This window comes from Alligator sinensis, unplaced genomic scaffold (assembly GCF_000455745.1).
Source record: "Alligator sinensis unplaced genomic scaffold, ASM45574v1 scaffold883_1, whole genome shotgun sequence".
NCBI lineage: Eukaryota > Metazoa > Chordata > Crocodylia > Alligatoridae > Alligator > Alligator sinensis.
The window spans coordinates 1,940,657-1,962,414 of NW_005842009.1; the positions used below are offsets into that span (position 1 = coordinate 1,940,657).

At 50.9% G+C, this 21,758-nt stretch overlaps 1 protein-coding gene across 10 annotated transcripts in view; it reads right to left on the reverse strand.

The window, feature by feature from the left end:
• Nucleotides 1-21,758, reverse strand: part of PTPRU (protein tyrosine phosphatase, receptor type U) — a 408,251-nt gene that overhangs the window by 145,491 nt on the left and 241,002 nt on the right. For 7 of the 10 annotated variants that reach the window (XM_025201929.1, XM_025201933.1, XM_006021871.3 and 4 more), the window contains 5 exons: nucleotides 20,366-20,637; nucleotides 19,340-19,421; nucleotides 17,428-17,543; nucleotides 16,461-16,638; nucleotides 12,640-12,933 (listed from right to left, as the gene is read on the reverse strand). In XM_025201929.1, the coding sequence (XP_025057714.1) occupies nucleotides 12,640-12,933; nucleotides 16,461-16,638; nucleotides 17,428-17,543; nucleotides 19,340-19,421; nucleotides 20,366-20,637 (942 nt within the window). The remainder of the gene's footprint in view (nucleotides 1-12,639; nucleotides 12,934-16,460; nucleotides 16,639-17,427; nucleotides 17,544-19,339; nucleotides 19,422-20,365; nucleotides 20,638-21,758) is intronic. The other 3 variants (XM_025201930.1, XM_025201928.1, XM_025201931.1) reach the window with 1 other exon arrangement.

Sequence of the window (21,758 nt, forward strand, 5' to 3'; positions counted from 1 at the left end):
GTGTCTGGGTTCATTTCCCTCCCACAGTTATGAGAGCAAAGGCCCAGCTCCAGACTTATGTAAGTCTGTAGGCATTGGATCTATCAAGTTAGCCAACCCAGACTCTGCTTGGCTGACCTTGCAGGAGCCTCCCTGAGTTCGTCTCAGCTTAAAGATGCTCTTTGTAGATCAATACCTCCTCAAGGAACTAGGGCAGAACCCTTGTAAACTCATTTAAGTGGTGAGTGAGCCCAGATGAGGATCGTCAGGACTGGCAGAGGAGACAGAGTTGCATAGTATCCCTGCCACACCACCTGCATCAAATGCACAGCATTGTCTGGATCAGATGAGGGCTCTGCCAACTCTCAGGCAGGCATGCGGGGGCTTTCCAGGGTGCAGAGCAGGTGAGCAGTGCAGACGGAGATCAGCCCATGTGGCTTCCTCAGGGCCTCATTAACGCCACCCCAATCCGTTCCCCCGAGGCTGAAAGCCAAGCGGCAGTGAAGTGCCAGTGAGGTGGCAGCTTCTTCCTTGATCAAAGCCCACATGTTCCAGCCAGCCCAAAGTGCCAGCCTGCCTGGTGGGAACAGCTGAGCTGGAAAGGTTTCTTTCTCCCCAGTCTTCCTGTGTTGTAATGAGCCCTGGGGAAGAGATGATGCAAGCGAACAAGCAAAGACACCTGCTTGGATGGCACATCGGAGACAGATGTGCAGGCTAGTTTGGAATCACTGCCCTGGGAGGAGAGCGGAGAAGGGGTGAGTCAATTCCCTGCCTTGTCATTAATAGGCCCGATTATTATGGAGGGGCTTTATCACCACCATCACTCTCAAAGGCTGTGACTGACTCGCTGCTCTCGGGCTGGAGCCTACAAACACCGACAGTTGCTGAGAGTGGTCTCAATGCAGCAAACAAGACTGTACAATAAAAAGCACTCATCAGACATCTAAGAGTGACAACCGCCATCTTGCTTGCCAGGAAGGACAGAACTGGGGACTTCAAGAGCAGGAGTTGCTAGGACAAGCTAAAAAGAAACAACCTCCACAGCAGAGAAGTGTTTGAGGTTCATGTATTTCATAAGCCAGGCATGCAGGGGGATGAGTAAGAAAGGATATAAGCACTGGGCCTAACACTAAATGCTTGCAAGATTTACAGAAAGACACAACCTCCCAGTGTTCAGGCAACATTAAGGTTGCAGAGTTGAGCGCTCAAAAGGCAAGTTATAGGAATGCATGCCTCAACCAATGCCCTTAACTCTTCCCCATGCCACATGCACATTAAAGCACTCCCTTTAATTACATATTCAAGTGCTACTTATTCATTGCAGCTAATTGTGGCTATACAGTCATAGATGTTAGGGTCAGAAGGGACCTCAGTAGGTCATTGAGTCCAACCCTCTGCCCTGGGCAGGGAAGAGCGCTGGGGTCAGACAACCCCAACTAGGTGCTTGTCCAGCCTCCTCTTGAAGACCCCCAAGGTAGGGGAGAGCACCACCTCTCTTGGGAGCCCATTCCAGATTCTGGCAACTCTTTCTGTGAAGAAGTTCTTTCTAATGTCCAACCTAAATCTGCTCTCTGTCAATTTGTGGCCACTGTTCCTAGTTTCTCCAGGGGGTAAACAGAGCATCCCTTATTCCCTGCTGCATTCCCCTGATGAATTTATAGGCAGCCACAAGATCACCTCTCAGCCTCCTCTTGCAAAGGTTGAAGAGATCTAGGTCCCTCAGTCTCTCCTCATAGGACCTTGCCTGCAGGCCTCTGACCATACGAGTGGCCTCCTCTGGACCCTCTCCAGGTTCTCCGCATCCCTCTTGAAGTGCAGCACCCAGAACTGGACGCAGTACTCCAACTGCAGCCTGACCAGTGCCGCACAGAGGGAAAGCATCACCTCCCTGGACCTGTTAGTCATGCACCTGCTAATGCATGATAAAGTGCGGTTAGCCTTGTTGATCACTTTGTCACATTGATGACTCATTTTCATCTTGGACTCAACTATGACTCCAAGATCCCTTTCCATTGCTGTGCTGCTGAGAAGGTCGTCCCCCAACCTGCAAGTGCGTTGGTGGCTCTTTTTGCCCTGGTGCAGCACTGTGCACTTGTCTTTGTCAAACTGCATCCTATTTCATTCTGTACCATTTTTCCAACCTGTCCAGATTCGCCTGGATCCATTCCCTGCCCTCTGGTATATTAACTTTGCCCCATAATTTGGAATCATGCCCCATAATTTGGTATCATGCCAAATTATAGCTCATGCTTCAGATGCTACATTGCAATCCCTCTTCCTGCTCCAGGTGAAATGTGGCAGCCACAGCAATTAGCACCAGGAGTTTGTGAGGAATTGGTGGCTGTGCAGCGCCAGGCGAACAAAACTAAACACAAATACGGTAAGAAGGTCGGGGCTCAAGCTAAGTGACCTATTAAGTGTTTTCTCTCAGAAAAAAATCATCAGGATTTTACTCAGAGCATTCAACTCTCCCTTGAAAAGTAATGTCAAGAAACTGGAGGTTTGAGAGTTGAGTCTCATCAACACAAGAGCCACTTCATGCTGCAGAAGCCTTGCAAGGGGATGCCCGTGGAAATGTAGGCAGCAGGTTTCACATTCCATCACTCAAGCAGGAGAAGGAAGGAAAAGGTCCACAAGGCCTTAGCTACAGAGCTGGTCCTGATGCACCCACACAGTACATCACCGGCTTCACAACCAGGACAAGGATGCAGTCTCCCATAGATTCTCCCCACCAGCACGTAGGAACGACTATATCAGAATCATTGCAAGCAGAGGGGCTGTGCTAGCCCGCGATTAGCCCTGCAACCTCCTAAATGCAAACTGCTCTCCAGGCTGGCTCACCTTCTGCCGCTGATATGCACTGAATCCAGCATCTTCCCTAAACCACAAGTGACAACTCTGCCTCAAGGGAATGACACAGCCTTGCTCCCCATAGGTGCCGGCTCTTGATGTTAATGACCCTAATTAACAGGACCAGTTCCCAAACTGCTCTGTTCTCCCTGCATGTGCCATGGTCTTGCCTTCTTGTCAAAGCTGTGATGCACACAGGTCACCTTTATGACTTGACTGATTTAAAAGGTCAGTCCCCACAGCTCTGCACAGGCAGTAGAAAAATCATAACCACTCCCAACACAACCTGGAGCAGGGCTGCTGGTAAAACTAGCTGGAGCCCTTCTTGGGACGCAGATGTCTGAGTCAACATGCTCTCCCACTACGATGAAACAGAACAAGTCCTTGTCCTGCCTCAATGCACAAAACCCCAGTGGGTTTGAGGGAATCAATTAATTCATAAAGGGATGTTCGCATACTAGGGAAGTGCAGAAGATTGTTGTTCAATTGCCATCCACCTCCGGATCAGATCTTTCCACCATCCTTGTGGGATGTGCATGAAATTTGCATGAAGTGACCCTTTCTCCCACTGAAAAAATATCATTCTCCAGTCACAGCACTCTGGGGGAGTCACCGGACGGCACCAGCACAGCAAGCCCTGACTAGCCCTGTCTAGCTGGAGGTATGGGCATCTGGAAGGAATGCATGCTGCCAGCGCCGAACAGGGCAGTTCTTTGTAGGAGCTGAACCTATCAGCAGTGAACACTGCTCTCTCCCTTTATTTCTCTCTGGCCGAGTCACTCTAGGTGCAAAGCTGCTACCTACAAATGACATCCTCTGGTGCAAAAATCCCCAAATAGGATGCCAGAACACTACACCAATGACACTCAAGTCATAGGTGACAAACTGGAACCTTGAATCCACCAGGGTCCCTCCTACTGAAGAGCCCAGAGCCACACGAGTTCTTCATGGCAAGTAGAGGCAGTGAGCAAAGACAACCATGTGCATGTCAATATGTCCAGGACTGAATTGACCTTCACAATCCCTTCCTGGAAATCTTCCATGTATACCCAGGCTCACACACATCATAGGTCTTACTGCTTGAGTTTAGCTTTCCTAATAAGCAACGCTTGTCAAATTTCCTTTGGAAACAGTGCAGGGATGTGGAAGGGATGGGGAACAGCCAGGGCAGTAATCCTAGGAGCAGCTGCAATGTCAGTCCCTCTGTAAGCTCAGAAGAGGCACCTTCCCTTCCCACAATCTACCTACTGCACAACAATTCAGCAGGGCTACAGCTTGAGCCCTGGTGAGATCTTTGAATCCCAAGTATTGTGATTGGATTTGGATCTCCTCCAAATTGTGAGACACTGAAAAAGGTCAGAAGTCCATTCTGACCTAAGGTGGCCTATGAAGCTAGCATGGCTAATACACACCACTTTCCACAGCCAGCAGCATACAAGGAAACAATGCAGTGAGCACTATTTCCTACCCAAATGACCTGGTGCCCTTTTCCAGCTGGAGGCAGCTTTCATTCAAACATGCGTGGATGGATGGATCCGTGTCGAGATACCTCTGCTAACTGGGTTAGGCATTTCTTAAGCTCCATGAAACACGCATGGAAGGGAAACCGAATGCCAAAGAAAAGGGGAACAGCAGCTGAGCCAATATAATGTGCAACAGACACATGCTGGAAATGAAAGTGGGGCTGAGACTTTGGCTTCAAAGGAGGCACAAGCTAGAAGAGTGTCCTATGACCCGTACTTAACACTGGGTACAACAGCTGGGCATGAGCTGCAAATGATATGCTGCTCCTAGCCCTACCTGGAGTCCTCATCAGGAGAAGAGCAGCACATGGCACTGATAGAAAGCCAGGCTTTAAGCTTCAATCTCCTTTTTATTCCAGTGTATTTAAATGATCAGTGGGAAACAGACAGCCTGGCACCCCCGGGCCAATGTAAGCAGATTCTAAGAGTGGTTCAGCAAGAGATCAGCTAACAAGGATGTCTGCAGGCATTAATATCGCGGAATATATCCATACAATTAGTGCCAGCACAGAGCCGCCTGTGCTTACAGTTGCTAATACAGCTGTATTACACACAGGCGCGCCTGTACAAGCAGTGTCAATCACAGCCGATGGCATGTGGCAGCACTGGGAATCTCCCGTCGCTCCAGGGCTGCCTCAGGTAAAGGATGGGCAAGTGTGCTCTAGACACGTGCCTGGCTCAGCAGCACTTACAGAAATGACTCCCAAGCATGTAAGTCTCAGAGGATCCTCCTCCCTATTGCAGGCTGGGCTCACGGCTTCCAGTGCCACAGGGGATAGCTAACGTTGAGTACGCAAAGCACTTTGCTGACAGGTGCAGAGGAATCAACACCCATCATTGCCAAGCAGCCACCTCTGAGGAGGCGGCAGCACATGTTCCACTCATTCATAGCATGGGACTGCGCCCCAGTCTGGATCGAAGGGAAGGGCTATTCCACATCACACAGGAGTGGAGAGGGAGTTTAGGCTTCAACCACATGATACAGCCTAGAGGACATGAGGGCTGGTGCTTTTAAACAGTGCCACGGGGTCTACAGTTTTCACATAGTGAAAGAATTTCTTTACTGTCCGAACCCCCAAGGTCTGGAATAGCCTGCCATCAGAGGTGGTTCAAGCACCTACATTGAACGCCTTCAAGAGAAATGTGGATGCTTATCTCGCTGGGATAGTATGCCCCCAAATGACTTCCTGCCCCTCAGGCAGGGGGCTGGACTCAATGATCTTCCGAGGTCCCTTCCAGCCCTAACGTCTATGAATCTAGTTGCACGCTGCATCTATTCAGGTTTGTTTCAGAACCAAGCAGCTGATAGAGGGAAACTAGGGGCAGTTCCAAGGGCTGAGCCCCTGCAAATGAATCTGTACAAGCTCAAGGCACAGATCCATCCAGAGCCTTCAGCTCTCAGAGAGAAATGCCACCTAGAGAATGGCCAATACTGCTTCTTGCAGCCCCAGGGGTTCCCTGAATGGCCATCCTCCAAAGTGCTGTCCCAGCCTCAGCCTGGTGATCTTATGGGAGCAGAGCGCTGTGCACAGATAGCAGCTACGCCTGCGTACATCTCATCCCAGAGGCAGTCAGCTAAGAATTGAGGAGGTACAGTAGAGAGCTTGCTGGCTTTACAAGGTGTGTCTAATGTTACTGATTGCTGTGTAGCACTTAATGAGGGCTAAGGAGGTATTTCAGCGCTAAACATGCACCATCAGTGCAGTGATGAGCTTGTTCTCTTGCATTAACTGATGGAGGCTGGTTTTGACACTTAAGGAAAGCAACAGCTCTGCAGATTTGTGTTGCACTTCCCTCCTCTGGAAGCTGGCACAAACTGGGGTGCGATGGCGGTCAATCAGCTGGGATGGACCTGGAAGAAGGGTGTTGCTGGAGAAGGAGGAGCATGTAGGTCATGTTGGCAGCATACAAATTAATCCATTACCACCAGGCTTCCGCCTGAGTCAGCTGTTTAATATGGGTGAGAGGCACTCCAAACTGGAGTGGAGAGAGTCCTACCTTACATATGCTGCCCCTCTTACACGGTGCCTTGTTCAGTAGTTCTCAAAGTCAATCAGTATCATAAGCTCCATTTTACAGGTGGGAAAACTGAGGCAGGGAGGGGAGGTGACTTGTCCCAGATTATCTAGCAAAGCCAAGAATAGAAGTCGGGTCTCCTACCCCCTGCTGTCACTGTAGAGTCTACAGTCTAGAGCAGGCACAGGCAATTATTTTGGCTTGAAGGTCGCTTAAGGACTTCTGGTGGGCTGTTGAGGGCTGCAAGGGTAACCCTGCCCCTTGACTGGTGACCTGCCCCCTGATTGCCACCTTGGGACTGAAAGTCCCACCCCTAGCCCCTGGTCTTTGCCACCAGAAGGCCCTCTATTTGCCCCTGGGAGGGGGGGGCTTGCCATCTTGGAACCAAAAACAAACAAAAAAATCATATACTAAAAATCAAACATCTACTGTAACATTATTTACATTTTATTTCAAAAAATATTTGTGTTCTGATTTACGTGCATTTGCACAGTGCATATAGAGGCGATTGCATAATAGCTCAAAATAAAGTCTTATTCTTGTATATTGTCTATGGGGTGCGGTGGGGGGCAGGAGGTTCTAGGGTGTATGTGTGCGTGTGCAGGATTTGTGGGGGTGTGCGTGTATGTGTGGAGTTTGTAAAGGGGCGGGGGGTGTGGGCATGTGTGTGGATAGGTGTGCAGTTTGTGGAGGGGTTGTGAAGAGGTGTGGCAGGGTGTGGGTATGAAGTTTGTGGAGTGGTTTGTGAAAGGGTCTGGGGGTTTGTGGAGGTTGAGTGTGGGAGTGTGTGGGCGACTGTGGGGTTTGTAGATGGGTGTGGGGTGTATGTGGGCGAGTGTGGGGCCCACTACTACATACCCCCCACGGTGCACAGCCCCCAACGCCAACAGCAGCAGCAGGTGGCAGGCCCTTAGGGTGCTCATGGCCCACACCAGGCAGAGCCCCCCCCCCGCAGTAGTGCACGGCTCTAGCTAAGTCCTGAAAGCTGCACGTGGCAACACGGAGCCAACCCAGACTGGCCAGTTGGCATATATCGCCAGGACGGACCGAGCTGGATCCGTGCAGCCACGTGCATCTCCCAGGACTCAGCCACAGCCACACACCACTGGGCCGGGCCAAGCCGGCTCCAGGCCTCCACGTGGGTCTTCCAGCACTCCCCACTCACCAACTTTCCAGTCACTCACCATCGCTCTTGGTGCCTCCACACTGGGCTCCCAGCTGGAGGGCCAGGAGCTCCATGGAGTGCCCAGTCCAATGGTACATGACCTCTGAAAGCCCTCCTCCCACCAGCTTTCAGAGGGGCAGCCGTGGGTTGGTAATAGTTGTTATTTTGGAGGGGCCCCACGAGCCAGACAGAATGGCCTGGCAGGCCGAATCCAGCCAGCGGGCTGTATTTTGCCTGCCCCGGTCTAGACCACACTGGCAACCACCAACTGCAGAGGAAGACAGGGTAGGTGACTTCTTTGATCTCATCTACAGTGTCCCATCACTTTTCCTTAAACCATCTCATGTAGTAAGCAGCATGGCAGAGGCAAATCCTGCTCTGTGCCAGGACGGCAATTTTAAAACTCAGTTGCATGCATGAACAAGAACAAAGCAGGCAGAGCTCTCAGACTTCTCAGGTGCATTGCTCCACCTCTCTGTGCCTCAGTTTCCCCATCTATTAAATGAAGGTGGGTTAATACTCACTCGCACCCACTGAATGAGGTCCTCAGTAAGACTATGCTAGGAGAATGGCAAGAATTATGTCATTGCCTAGTTCCCATGGGTTTGAAACAAGATCTGTAATAGTGCTATTGCAAGTAGACCCTACCTCCACACACAGGAACTGTCACCCTTCCCGTCAGAGAAGAGATGTTGAAGAGTGAGCACGGAGCAGAGCAAGATTGCCTGAAGGAGCCTTGGCCTTGGACATTTTTACCCCAAGGTGGCTTTGAAACTCTCACCTGTTAACATCTATAATTCTGTAGACTGGAATAGCATTTACCAGCAGGAGAGAGGTCTGAAGCCTCTCCTCATCCAGACAGAAAGAAGCAGAGCAAGGTCCAGAACCCACACAAAACTTGGACACAACTCCCATAGCAAGACCCAGGGGCCTGAGTTTCCCATTGGAAACCCTGTCACTATAGTGCGTGCTCTTTGTTCTCTTAGTGGCTAGTCTGGAAAAGACGGTTGAGAGTCCTCTGCTACTGCCACGGGGTAGGGAAGGGAAGACAGTCCTGCAGCTCTGGCCACCAAGGCTCCCGGTTTCACAGCGAGATACTGCAGGCTCAGTTTCTAATGATCTTGCACTGCTGAGGACTGTTTGAACTTCTGGACAGTTTTAGTTCAGGGCATCAGGAAAGGTTTGAGCAAAGGCCGGAAGCAGTTCTCTGCATGCCCATCTAACATAGTATTATCACTGGCAAACTGTTTCCCAAGGGACATGGTTTTCAGCAAGCGCCTGAGTTCTCTTCCCAGTCCCCACAAGCCTGGCCATGAGACGTGACAAGGACGCCCATAACATCACTTTGCAAGCAACATTCAAGCTCAGCCACTTGAAAAACAAGCTCTTTCCCAGAAAGGTTAAATACTCTTATTACTTCCCCAGCACAGCGATCTTGTGCACTTTTGTGTATTTAATTTATATGCTCCAACTATATTCATCCACAGGAGGTGGGGCTAAGGGAGGAGGGGGAAAATAAAACAAATGTGAAGAAGACAACCTGTGTCACTGTTCTTGTGGGGCTGCAATCGCTTCCCAACCGGTGAGTATTAAGGATCATCTCATAAAAGCCGCTCCTTCAAAGGGACAGGGCACATCACAATCATGTTCATCTTTAAAAAAAAAATGTGTTCCCTTTGACTTTGTTTAATTACTGAGCAGTTAAACCCCTGGCACACGGAGGAAGTCTGTTGCTATGGAGTGTCTGAAACACCAGCCCCAGGAACTTCCTGCCGTCTGAGACCTCAGGAGACTCTCTGTCAAGGCAACAGAGGTGGGAGAGGTCTTTAGAAAGGCTCCCCACAAATGACGTTGTTGGCCCCATACTGGGAGACGTCTGCTCTGACCACCCCATGTCCCAGTCATGGCTAGAATGGGCTTCTGGGAATCAGGCGGGCAGAGGTCTATTGCCATCTCCACCAACCACTGAATGTGTGACCTTGGGCATGTCACAACTTCCTGTATATCATCTGCATAAAAGAAATTAGTCTTATTATTCGCTATGTGCCAGAGGGAAAATGGAACTGAAGAATACAGAACATTTAGCAATAGGGCCCAGCTACCAACGTTGCTATTGCTCGTATAAGAGAACCTGTTCTGAAACATGGCAAGATAGCTTTCATCCTGCTTTCAAATAGGTTAATAACCAGGGCATTTTGCTTAGTCTTTAAGCAAACATTATAAAAGGCATTGTCTACTTAAACTCAGGCATAAGAGAATAAAAAGTAGCTTTCCATATAGCCACAATGGGCATGATAACCCTGGTGCAGAGATCAGAGAAACAGGGATTTCCCCCTCTAGGTCAAGGAGTTTCCCACCCTGATTTATACATTGCCTCCTTTGCAGTTCACCTGCCTCCCGTAGACTAATATGAAAAAGCTTGGAGAACATCCCAGAATACACCTTCACAGCCAACGCACCATCACAGCACAACAATGCCCTAAACCTTGTCCTTTTGATGACATTGCACACTTGAAACAGAGCTTGGAGGTGGCCTGGGCTCTGTGTCTAAATCTCAAAGCCAGACTCCTGGCCTGGCAGGCTGACTCAAAACCAACCCCTTTCGAATTTAGGATGGGTATGATCCAAATCAGCATCAGGACTTTGTGGGTTGGGCTCATCCCTGCTGATCTCCAACACTTTGGAGCTCCCCACATCTCTAAAGAGCGATGGCAGGAACAGTAAGAGCAAATAGGACTGGTGATGGTCACTCAGTTTGGCTGCTGCAAAACCCACTGCCAATCAATCAAAGCTCCTTAGCTGGGATTAATATTTCTGGCCCATTCAGCATAACTGCACATGTTCTTTTCCCCAGTTTAAAACTGTGCCCTAACAGGCACATCCTCTCACCCTCCAATGAACCTGGCTGGAGCTCAGGCTTCATTAGAAACCTCTGTCAAAGTAGGACGGCTCTGCTTGTGAACTAGGGCTGCTGAGCCTGGAGGCAGTGAGTAAGCACCCTGCATCTGGTCTCCGCACAAGGAGAATGGAGCATCTACAAACAATGTCTGCTCCTGTGCCAGGCCAGGTGGAGGGAATCCCATCCTGAATGCCAGCGCTCTCCTGGAAGGCAGTCCAGTTGTGCCTCTGCACTGACAAGCCAGCTAATTATGCTCTGGCCTCCAGAGGCTCTCAATGCATACGAGGACATTCAGCTCTTCCAGTGACAGCCCAGCCAGCCCTCCTGAAAGGATCTTGGTTAGGGAACAATAGAGCAGAGTGAATGCTGCAGGATGCTGTTGCTAAAAAGTCAATTAAGGGCAGATCCACATGCTTATCTATTGTGGTTGGAGGCAGCTGATGACTGAAGCCAAAGGTTTCTCGGCTTCCACTGCTACAGGCTCCTGCCTGCAGAATATTTCAGTCAGGGCTCTGCTAATGCTTCGCTCCCGGGAACACTGGTCACATGGTGTGTCCCAGGTAGTGAATCCAAGCAGTGGAACCTGTTCCCACAGGACTGGAGTCTCAGGAAGCCCCTGCTGGGCTCACTCAGTCTCTCTGTGCCTCACTTCTCCATCTGAGCAATGGGGATAACGATACTGGGGAACATGAGGGCCAACGCAGCCTACGTGAGAGCACGCAGGCTAGGAATGAGGCATAGAAGACCTGAGATGGGTACATTGCCACCACCTGCAACCTCACAGGGCCTGATCCTGTGAGGAGGTCCAGTTCCACTCCCTCGAGAAGCGCTGGGCAACCTCTGCTCACATCGAAGTCAAGGGATGTGCCTCCAAGGTAAAAGCACGGCTGGAAAGATCACAATCCTAACTCCCCTGTTACATTTGCTGCCCTGGCTCCTCCTTCTCTCCACCCATCTCTTGTGTCCTCCAGGTCAGGCTGCGGCTCTCTGGGGCAGGGCCTTTCATGTCACATGTGCAAGGCACTCTCCCCCTGAGCCTGGGATGGTGCTGGTGCCCCCGCCTGTCCAGACAGCAAGTGCAAGACCCAGCTCTTTTGGGGCAGGATCCAGTGCACACAAAAGCTACTGCCCCACCCATTATTAACCCATTCATCACCACAGCAAGTGCTTAACCAATGTACTCAACAAGCCATAAGCTGTAAAAACGAGTGCTCTGGAGTTGAGTTATGGGCCACGGCGAGTGCAAAACCTCATTGTTCCTGCGCTGTTATTAATCCCACTGCCAATGAACGTTGACTGTTTCTTTATCTAGTTGCTGAAGCAACGATCATTTGTCAGTTTAATGTGACCCTTGTTAACATATGAGACAGTAAATCCCAGCTGCACAGTCAGCCTCGGCACAAAGGACAGCTTTCTTTGGGGTCCTGGTATTTATTCATTTATTTTTACCCGGGCTCAACCATTAGCACCTGAGTGCACATAATGGCAAACTGAGCACACAAAAGCAAGAGTAGCATAGCCTTGCCTCTTCCCAGGTAAGGGGTGAGGCAGAGGGGGCCAGGACTGTGCAGCAACTGCTTGGCTTTCACAGGCTGAGAGAGGCTAAAGGAATGGCCTGAGCTCACTTAATGGAGAAGCCCCCAAGACAAGGTCTCACCTAAACACTAGAATTAAAAGCAGCATCCAACTGAAAAAATGTATGTGGGAGGGACTGAATTGCTAGGGACTGGTCTCCCAGCATGGGGTAGATGAGAAGGTATTTCTTCACAGCACCCACGACACTGACTGTCTCTAAACACAGGGCTTGGAGCCGTCACTCCCATCGCACTAACCCAGGGTGGACCCTGATGAAGCCGGCTGCCTTCCGACAGGCCCTGCCCCATGCCCCCACACCCATGCATTAGTGAAACATCACCTGCTGGCTGGAAGCCTACAGGCACACCTGAATCCTGTGGCTAGGGGCAGTCAGAGACAGGTCTGAGCCCTAGTAACAAGGATACTGGACGGGCAGGAGAAGTTAAGCGTCTTGAGGAACATCCCTCTGTGTTACTGACCAGGACGGTGAAACAAGCAGAGACTCCACACATGCCACTCCCTTTGCCCCACGGATGCTCATGAAGATCCTGATGAGTTAAAGCACCTCCCGCAACCTGGGATGGACAGAGCACCTCCCACTCCTCCCACATCCTTGTTAACCAGCCACCTACCTGCGCATTTGGTCCTGCTTATGAGGGGCGGCCCCGGCTTGCCAGTCCCTCCCTCGCCTGGGCGAGTGAGCAGCACACTGATCTCATACTCCGTGTCGGGATCCAGGTGCCACAGCTTGTAGGTCTGCATGTTGACGGCGTGGACCTCTGACCAGGGCCCTGACGTCATGCGGTACTCAATCTCCTTGCGCACGATGGGGCCATCGCCAATGATGGAGTTGGTGTTGAGCTGGATGATCAGGTAGGTGGAGCCAGCTCGAAGCAGCTGTGGGGGAGCAATGGGCGTCGGAGGCTCTGGGGAAGGACAGAGCAGGGTGAATAGAGCATCCCCCTCCCTACTGAGCCAAGCACCTGTCCTGCACCACCACCATCCACTGCGCTGTATGGCTGGTGCTGCGTTAGGACTTGGGAAATCCAGGGTCTAGGTTCTGCTGCAGACTCCCTGTGTAGCCTTAAGTAAATGAGTGAACCTCCCTGAGCCCAGTTCCCCATGTCGAATCTCTCCCACTTTTGATGTGTCTTGTCTGCTTGAGCTCTGACTGCCCTGGGGCCAACAGTGCCTCTTGCTAGGTGTGTGCACAGCACCTAATGCAATGGGGCTCCAATCCTTTCTATAGTATAGACACATTCAAACCTTCCTCTTCCTCATTTGTCTACCAGGATCCTGGCTTGAGAAGGATGACTGGGTCAGACTCAGCGTCCTCTCAGTGCAGAGCAGTTCCACTGACTTTGCCACAGAGGTCCACCTTTTCAAACAAGGGCAGACTCTAGCCTACAGGCAGGCAAAGTCCGGTCCATGGGCCATATCAGGCTCTCGGAGGACTCCACTTCTCAGAAGCTCCTGCCCACATCGCCACAGCCGGTTTCCATGGGGACCCCAGCAGTGGCAGCGCCGAAGCAGCACGGGGCCAGGGTTTCCATGGAGACCAGCCCCAGCAGCACTGGCAGGGTATAAGGCTGGGCAGGGCGAGCTTTGGGGCTGGGATCTTGTGGCGGTGACAACATGGTCCAAAGCTGGGGCAGAGCTGCAATCCACTGCCCACATGTCCCAGGCAGGGGCATGCGGGCAGCGGATCGGGGCTCTGCCCCACCTCCCAACCACACTGCCACCACCGCAATATCCCAGCCCCAGCACAGCTCCCTGCCCAGCTGCGTGCCCTGCCAGTGCTGCTGGGACTGGTCTCCGTGGAAACTCTGGCCCTACACTGCCACAGTGCCACCGCTGCTGGGATCTCCATGGAAACTAGTTATAGCAACACAGGCAGGGGCTACTGGGAAATAGAGTCCAGCCACCAGCTGGATCCACCATTTTGCCCACCCCTGCTCTAGCCCATGATCTAGCAATCCTGGCACACATAAATTTCTCTTCAAAAGCAACTCTGCCCTTGGCCTGTGGGACAAATGCTGACCTCAGTTGCAGGACACTGCAAAGGACAGATGCAACTGAGAGTATAATCTGGTCTTGAACAAAACCAGACAAGTAAAGAGAATGTACCCCTAAAAATAAGATATTTGCTGTACTTCCCCCAACACACACACACTCGCTCTCTCTCGCTCCCTCCCATCTCTCCCCCCTTAACACACACACACACACACACACACACACACACACACACACACACACACACACCCAGTGCCTCGCTCTCTCTCACTCCCTCCCCTCTCCCAGCAAAGGTTTTACAATGCAGGGCACAACAGTTCCACTGACCAAACCTTAATTGTACAAAGCAGGCTGTGACGGTGCCGTGAAGTTCCATCAAAATTAATTAGCACCCAACTACGACCATCAAAAATAAATGAACAAAGTCCATGTGGGGAGGCACCTCCCTTCCTTTTTTTTTATTTTTTTTACAAATGGTCTGCATTGGCTGACACACAGACGCTGATAACTGCAAACTAGTGCTATCCCACTACCTTAACAAAGGCTACCGTGCCTCTGAATCCACCGATGGATAGCACGCTGAGCTTATGGAACTCAAAGCTACCAGGTAAAAAGTGCCTGCACATAGATTCATAGATGTTGAATCATAGATGTTAGGGTCTGGAAGCGACCTTACAAGATCATCAGGTCCAGCCGGGGCAGAGCTGTACATGGAAAGGAACAATGTATATGGAAAGAAAGAATATCCAGTTAAATCAATATTTTTTAAATGCCCGAGAGCTTTTGCAGGACTATGAACATTTATAGATCAGGGAATGACCTACCATCTATCAATTATGAGTCAGGAAGGAACTGCTTCAAGAAGCAAGTTTTCCTACTCATGCCTCTGAAGTGCCTGGTATGAGCGAATGTCAGAGACAGGACAGTGCACATGGTGGATCTCAGGTCTGATCCTGCCTGCTGCTTCCTAAGTCATTACACACTAAAAACATGAAGCACTGCTACTGTGCTCTGCTGAACGGTTGCCACAACCTACCAGAGTCAGCTGCATTTCTACAGCAAACACTCCTGCAATATGAACCAATAATCACTCAAATCTACAATAAGGCTCCTAGTGACTTCACCAGCATCACATGGCACTGGGATGAAACAATGAGTCAGTCTAAATCGGGGGTGGGCAAAATGCGGCCCGGGGGCCAGACGCGGCCCACCAGGCCATTCTATCCAGCCTGCAGGGCCCCTAAAAAAATTAGAAAATTAATTAATCTGCCCTGGGCTGCCTGTCATGCAGCCCTCAATGGCTTGCTAAAACTCAGTAAGAGGCCCTCTGCCCAAAATAATTGCCCATCCCTGGTCTAAATCAATGATGAGTCCTGATCAGAGGGAAGACCTTCAGCATTGATTCAGTCATCCCACATCCAGTGGACTAAACTCGCCCCCTCTAAAGTCAGTGAGACACCTCAAGTCTGGTTTTCAGGAGGTGCCTTTTCATCAGCCCCCACCTGTCACTCCACCATTTCCAAGCACACCTAACACCTCCTGTCCTTCCCTTCCTCACACCAGCTCACCTGCTCTTCTCCTATCACATCTTTCCCCAGCTCATCAGCTTCCCCTTCCCCACCATCACACTTGTCCCCTGCTCTTCCCTCCAGCCTCCTGTCAAGCTGCCTGCCTTTTCTCACACACGCATCTAAGCTGGAGCAGGGCTACAAGCCAACACAATACAGCCTGAGACCTGCCGCAGGGAGAGGACCGAGGAAGAGACAGCACCTCCCCTCACGCAATGAGCTGTCTTTGTTTAGTATCTACAGTTGTTAGCAATGGCTAGCTCAGGGGTGTCAAAGATACAGGCTCCACAGGCCAAATCTGGCATGTAGATCCTTATCGTCCAGCCCACAGTGCTACCCACAGGTCTTGGACTGAACCCAAACACCATATTCAGTATGTGCTGGACCAGCTCCATATGCTGGAATGGGCCAGACCCCACACATACAGCTGGTCTGGCACATGTGCTGCATGGACCCAATCTAGCTGGTCCAGCCCCACATTCTGGATCCAGTCACAGGGATGGTCTGCAGGGACTGGATTAGTTTGATACCACTGAACTAACTCATCAGGAGAGCTCAAAGCAAGGCTTGCAGCATTTCTCCCATTTTAAAGGTGGGGAAAACTGAGGCACAAGCAGAGAAAGCGACTTGCCCAAAGTTATCCAGCAGGCCAGTGGCAAAGCTGGGTACAAAACCCAGTGTCTCAAGTTCCAGTCCGGTGCATTAACCAACAAGTGGGAGTCAACTCCCTGTGCAATTTGAGGCAAGGTTTTTTCTGTCTCTGTGCCCCAGTTCCCTCATCTGTATCACAGGGATGGGGCCAGCAGCACAGATTTGTGATGCGATCTTCAGCTGAAGGGTCCTCCCATAGCATAAAGAAGCATCACCCTCACCTTTCACAATCAGCTCTGCAAAGTTGGAGACACCGGAGCCCCGGACGGATTGGGTGACGCAGCGGTAGAGGTCCTGCTCTGCCTTGGAGACCTCATCCAACTGGAAGGTAGCCAGGAACCTCCTATGGCTGATGTGCTTCACCGAGGCAGCTGGGACAACTGCTCCATTCTGCCTCTGCTGGCCAACAAGATGATGTTACGTTGGGAGGAAGGTGAAATCCAGGCAGCACCTGCTGCTCAGCTCTTCTGTGCTTGCTCTGTGAAGCTCCCCATAATGGCCAAGTAGCAATGCGGGATCTCGTCTGTGTCTGATAGTACCCACCCCACCCGTTTTCCCCCACTGTGTTTTCACTCAAGATCCTGCCTGTCAAGCCTTCCAGCCCCAGAGCCCTCAGTGCTGCTCTCTGGACAGTTAGATGGTGGTAATGTGGAGCAGAATGGGAATGGCAGCACAATGCCAAATGCTAATGCCCCACTGGGATGTGGGGAGAGGGTGGCGAGTAGGAAATTATAGCAGCCCATGTCTTCCATTGCTGCTTAGGGGTCCAGTCTCGTCACCCTTAGTTAGGTAAAACTCCTGCCAACCTCAATGGGAATATCGCCCAGAAGAGCCCCTGAGGTAGGCCAGGGTGAGAGTGGGGTCATCTCTCTATCCTCCATCAACTGCTCTCTAGTGGAAAGGAGCCTAGGGAATCTCTGATGTGACACAGAGGGTCAGGGAGGGGAAGAGTGTTAAAGTGCCTTCCCCTCCTCTGCTCATTTCCAACAGCCCCCACACCACTGCCTTCAAATGGACCGGGAGCCCCACCTCTCTGGGTAGTACTGATGAGGCAGCACTGAGTCAGTACCAGCACCCTGGCTTTGCAATCAGGGCACTGCACAGAAGAGTTGGGAATGAGGTGACTCAGGGAGTCCCAGAGACAGTGAGAAAGACAGCAAAACCAGGCAGCCCCCCTGGTCCAGTCACCTGCATGAGGAACCTCTCGGCTTCCGATGCCTTCCCAGCTGCCACGCACTGGAAGGTAGCGTTCTGCCCGGCATTGACCTCCACATCGCCCAAGCGGGAGAAATGAGGCGCTTTGGCTGCAGAGGCACAGAAACAAACAATCCCACTGGATTCCACAGGCGCGCCACACCAGATCTACACTACGGTGGGCTTGCCCCTCGCTTCCCCCCCGTACACAGCCATGGGACAGAGTGCTGGATCCCAGGAGCACACGGCCACACCAGATTATGGCTCTGCAGTGGAGCACAGCTATAAAACATGCTATTTTCTTGCTCAGGATTAACGGCTGTAGCAGGAGCTGAATTAAATGGTATTAATTAGCTCAGCACCTGGATCAAAGAGCCCCCCAGTATATAGATCCAAATTCTTTGCATTTAGGAAGGGTAGGTTAGAAGCAATCCACTTCAGTGACAGAGTCAGGAAGGAAGACATTTTTCCACAGTTGCCACATGGCACAATTAGACAAGCGCATTATGGGGGGGATTTTCTCTTTCCTCTTAGCATCATGTATTGATCACTGCAGGCTGTAGGGTACTGGGCATCGTGGAATGATGGCTGTGAGCCTGACTGTAAATTCTCACTGTCCTATTCTATGGAGCAACTGCTCCACCGCCAAAACAGACTGTATGGGAGGCACCTTCTCAGAAGAAGCAGAAGCCATGGAGGAGGCGGCAGGAACGATACGAAAGGCTCAGAAGCTGCCTGACAGTTTAACTCTCCAGCCACAAAGAAGGACACTACTGACTAGCACCACATTCCTGCAATGCCCTCCTTCCCTATCATTAATGCTCCAGAGCTTACTGGCTTGGTCTGGCAGAGACACTATTTAGGGAAAGGACTCAGGGGCACACTGGTATACATGCCCTGAACCCAATTTGTCCAGTCTGCCAGGATGTTAGCTACCTCGCAGAGGCTATCCCCAGTCAACTGACCTTTCCCTTGCCACCAGAACTGTCCTTTTCAAAGGCATGACATCTAGGCCTGTGCTCATCTAAGTTTACAGACTTGTGAGCAGAAGCAGAAACAGCTTTAGGGTGTATCATTCAAGGGACATTCACATATGCCCCTGCAGTGTCACCCACCCAACCACTGAGCCCATGAGCTGCTGAGAACTCCTGAAATCAAGCCCCTAGGATCCCACAGGAAGGTACATAACTGAGCTTCACTGATCATGAGTGAGTGGGTGTCCATTCAGCAGGTGTAGGGCTCAGTGTGACCCTGGGTGCTTTGAGCCCCTTGTCACTGACGCCCAGTGATCACAGCTACATGATGGGGGTGCTGGTCTATTCCCCAAGGTGAGATGGGAGGGGTGGGGACTGGGACTCATAGCTTTCCTGCCTGGTGCTAGGCACTAGCCTGCACTCCCCACCTTGTCTGGCCCTGTGCAGCATTAGCCATTAAGTCATGTTCTTTACCCACCCAGCACCACCCTGCCCAGTGACAGCACCTCAGCGTCTCTCCCAACCTGCCAAAAATCAGTGCTGTTCACCAGCCTGTTCCCCTGCATGGCCCTCTCTGGTCCTATTCACCAGGCTGGTGACTTCCAGTTCCTGATACTTCAAGTTTATGTTGTCTGTAGGAGGCTGTCCCTTCACCCTCACCCCCGCCCCAACACCCTGCTGACAAAAGGTCCTGACAGCCATCTCTCATCCATCCCCAGCCACATCAGCTGGTGTGCCTCCTTGGCTCTGCTCTGACAGGAGAGTATGAATGCTGTCAGGCACCACGGCAGCCAGTTAACACCGAGTCCCATCAAACCCCTCATTACAAGGACATTAATTGGCAGTGTGAGGACTCCCCATGACAGCATGGCAGGCCAGATGGCTGGCCCCTGTCAGGAAGGCAGCTGCAGCCAGGTCTCCATCTTACTTACAGCAGGGATAATTCAAGACCAAAATGTCATCCAAGCCAAGGTATCCTCTACGTTCGCTGGAGATCACCGCCTCAAACTGGACCTGAGAGCAACCAGACACATACCTGTCACTTAATTCTATGCTGGAATGACATACCTCCATCCCCTGGTATAGGGAGGATGACACCAGCAAAGGAAGAGCCTGGAGATCTTTCACAGTGGGCCCAGGACTTATGGGGTTGGCCTACTTACATAATGTCCTGGTCCCAGTCCCCAAAACTGACCACCCCAAATACTGGCTGGGTGCAAGACTCCAGGGCTGGATTCAGATGCTGCAGCTTGGGCTCCTCTCTAGTTTGTATCACACTCTTTAAGAAAAGGAATCCTAGACCACTATCTGGCTTAATAGCTGTTCATGTTTTTGCAGCCCTTTCTTGCCTGGGTTCCTGCTACCATGGAAAGCTGAGGAGCTAACACCCAGAAAGGGACATGCTATGTTGTACATGCAGTCCAGCCAGCAACTGGATGTGCTACAACTCCAAGTGAAAGCACACTCCCATGAGGCTCCCCAGCTTCATTTGGGGCACTGAGAGGTTTAGATAGACACCACCCCCATACTTTTCCAATCAGCTCTCCAGAAGCCTAGCACTGTGGGGTGCCATCAGCAGAGCTGAGGATGGCAGACCTGCAACAGGAAGGCTGGGAATGAGGGACATCAGCAGAGCAATGGAGAAGCAGCCCACAACTGAAGGCTGGGATGGTAGAGCACTAGGACTGCTGTATGATGGAGACCCTAGACCTGGAATGGGAGGCTGACTCACCAACCAAGCATTTGTTCATCAGGACTAGCAGCCCTAGCCCTACACTCCTTCCTCATGTGGGTAGCTGAAGTTACATTAGTAAAGGCTCAGGACCAGGCCCCAGAATACCAGGCTATGTTGTGGCTCAGTCACCGCTTGAATGCACTGTCCCTTGGTATCCTCCTGGGCTCACTTTTTATTTTCCAGGCCTCGAATCACTCTGTAACATCATCTCGTTGTCACTCACCTGGTATTCATTGGGCCAAAACATACTGACAGCCAGCTCTGCCTGGTGCCACTGGCGCCCGTGGGAGCCAGACACATTCCAAACCATGCTGCCCAGTGGGCCACCATTCACTTTCACATAGACATTGAGGGAGCCCGGGCTGTGGCCATCCCGGCTGTACATGAAGTAGCTGAACTGGAGGCAGTGGGTATCATTCTCGCTCAGTGGCTGGAAGAGGATGCGAGCTTTCTGCCCTGGGGCATGCTGAGAGGAGTTGACCACGAGGTAGGAACCTGCAAGAAAAAGGCAAGAGAATAAAGACAGTCCCTTGGCTCAAGAGGATATGTGCACGTCAGACACCCTGCCCTCCTCGTCTCACCATCCAAGTCAAGCCACATTGCTGTTTGGCACCTTCCCATGAGGAGATCCTTATGTCTCTCTTGGACTACTCTATAACCTTGACCCACAGCTCATGCAGGGACATAAAAATGCTCTATTCAGTCTCTGTCCACCTTAGGATCTAAATCTCTTCCACAAAGTATTGAGCTTTGCCGTTCCTAGATTTGTCTAGACCACTGCCTTCAAGATGGCAAGTCAGAGCTGTATAGAGACCTCGTTTTTCTATTTGCTGGCTGAACTGAGAACAAAGGGAAGAAAAATTCCTTTTCGGGTAAAGCAAAAAACATTTTGTTCAACCTGAAACATTTCATTTCATTTTTAGGTTTTCAACCCTTTTTCTAATACCATTTTTAAAACTGAGTTTCAGCAAATTTCAAAACAAAAGCACCCACTGAAAAGAAAAGCTGAACTGTTTTGTTTTGAAAGGAAATGTTTCAACTTTTCCACAAAAAAACCCCCAAAAATTCTGACTTCCTTTTTCAGCTGGAACTGTTCTCCAAATTCAACCTGAACTCTCAAATAGCTTTGTTCCACTCAAAACTGTATTTTTCAGCTAAGACATTCTTCCTCCAAAATTTTTTGCCCGGCTCTAGCCAGAGTCTAGAGATAATCTCTCCATTTCCCCTTTCATGCTTCCTTTTACAACTGGTGCAGTCTTCCAATTTCCAAATCTCCCTTCTCCTCCAGAGTCACTCCTGCCAGGACTCCTTCTTTCCTTACTCTCTTCTCTTATCTGCCCCTTCCTAGGCGTGAACAGCTCTCCACGGCATAGTCTTTATTTGGCATGTTTCCCTTAGACTGAACTCTTTGGGGCACAGAGTATGAAGACACCAGGTAACAGATCAGTTGGTGATAGCTAACTGCTTGAACTCCTGAGGTCTCAAAGCCTCTAGAGGGCAAGCCCCTTAGAGAGCCTGCTGTAGACGAAAAAAGGATTTTGACTGCAGGGGTGAGAAGGCAGGAAGTGACCGGTTTCCCTGTCGGTAACAGCAGTTAACTCAAATAGAGCTTTTCA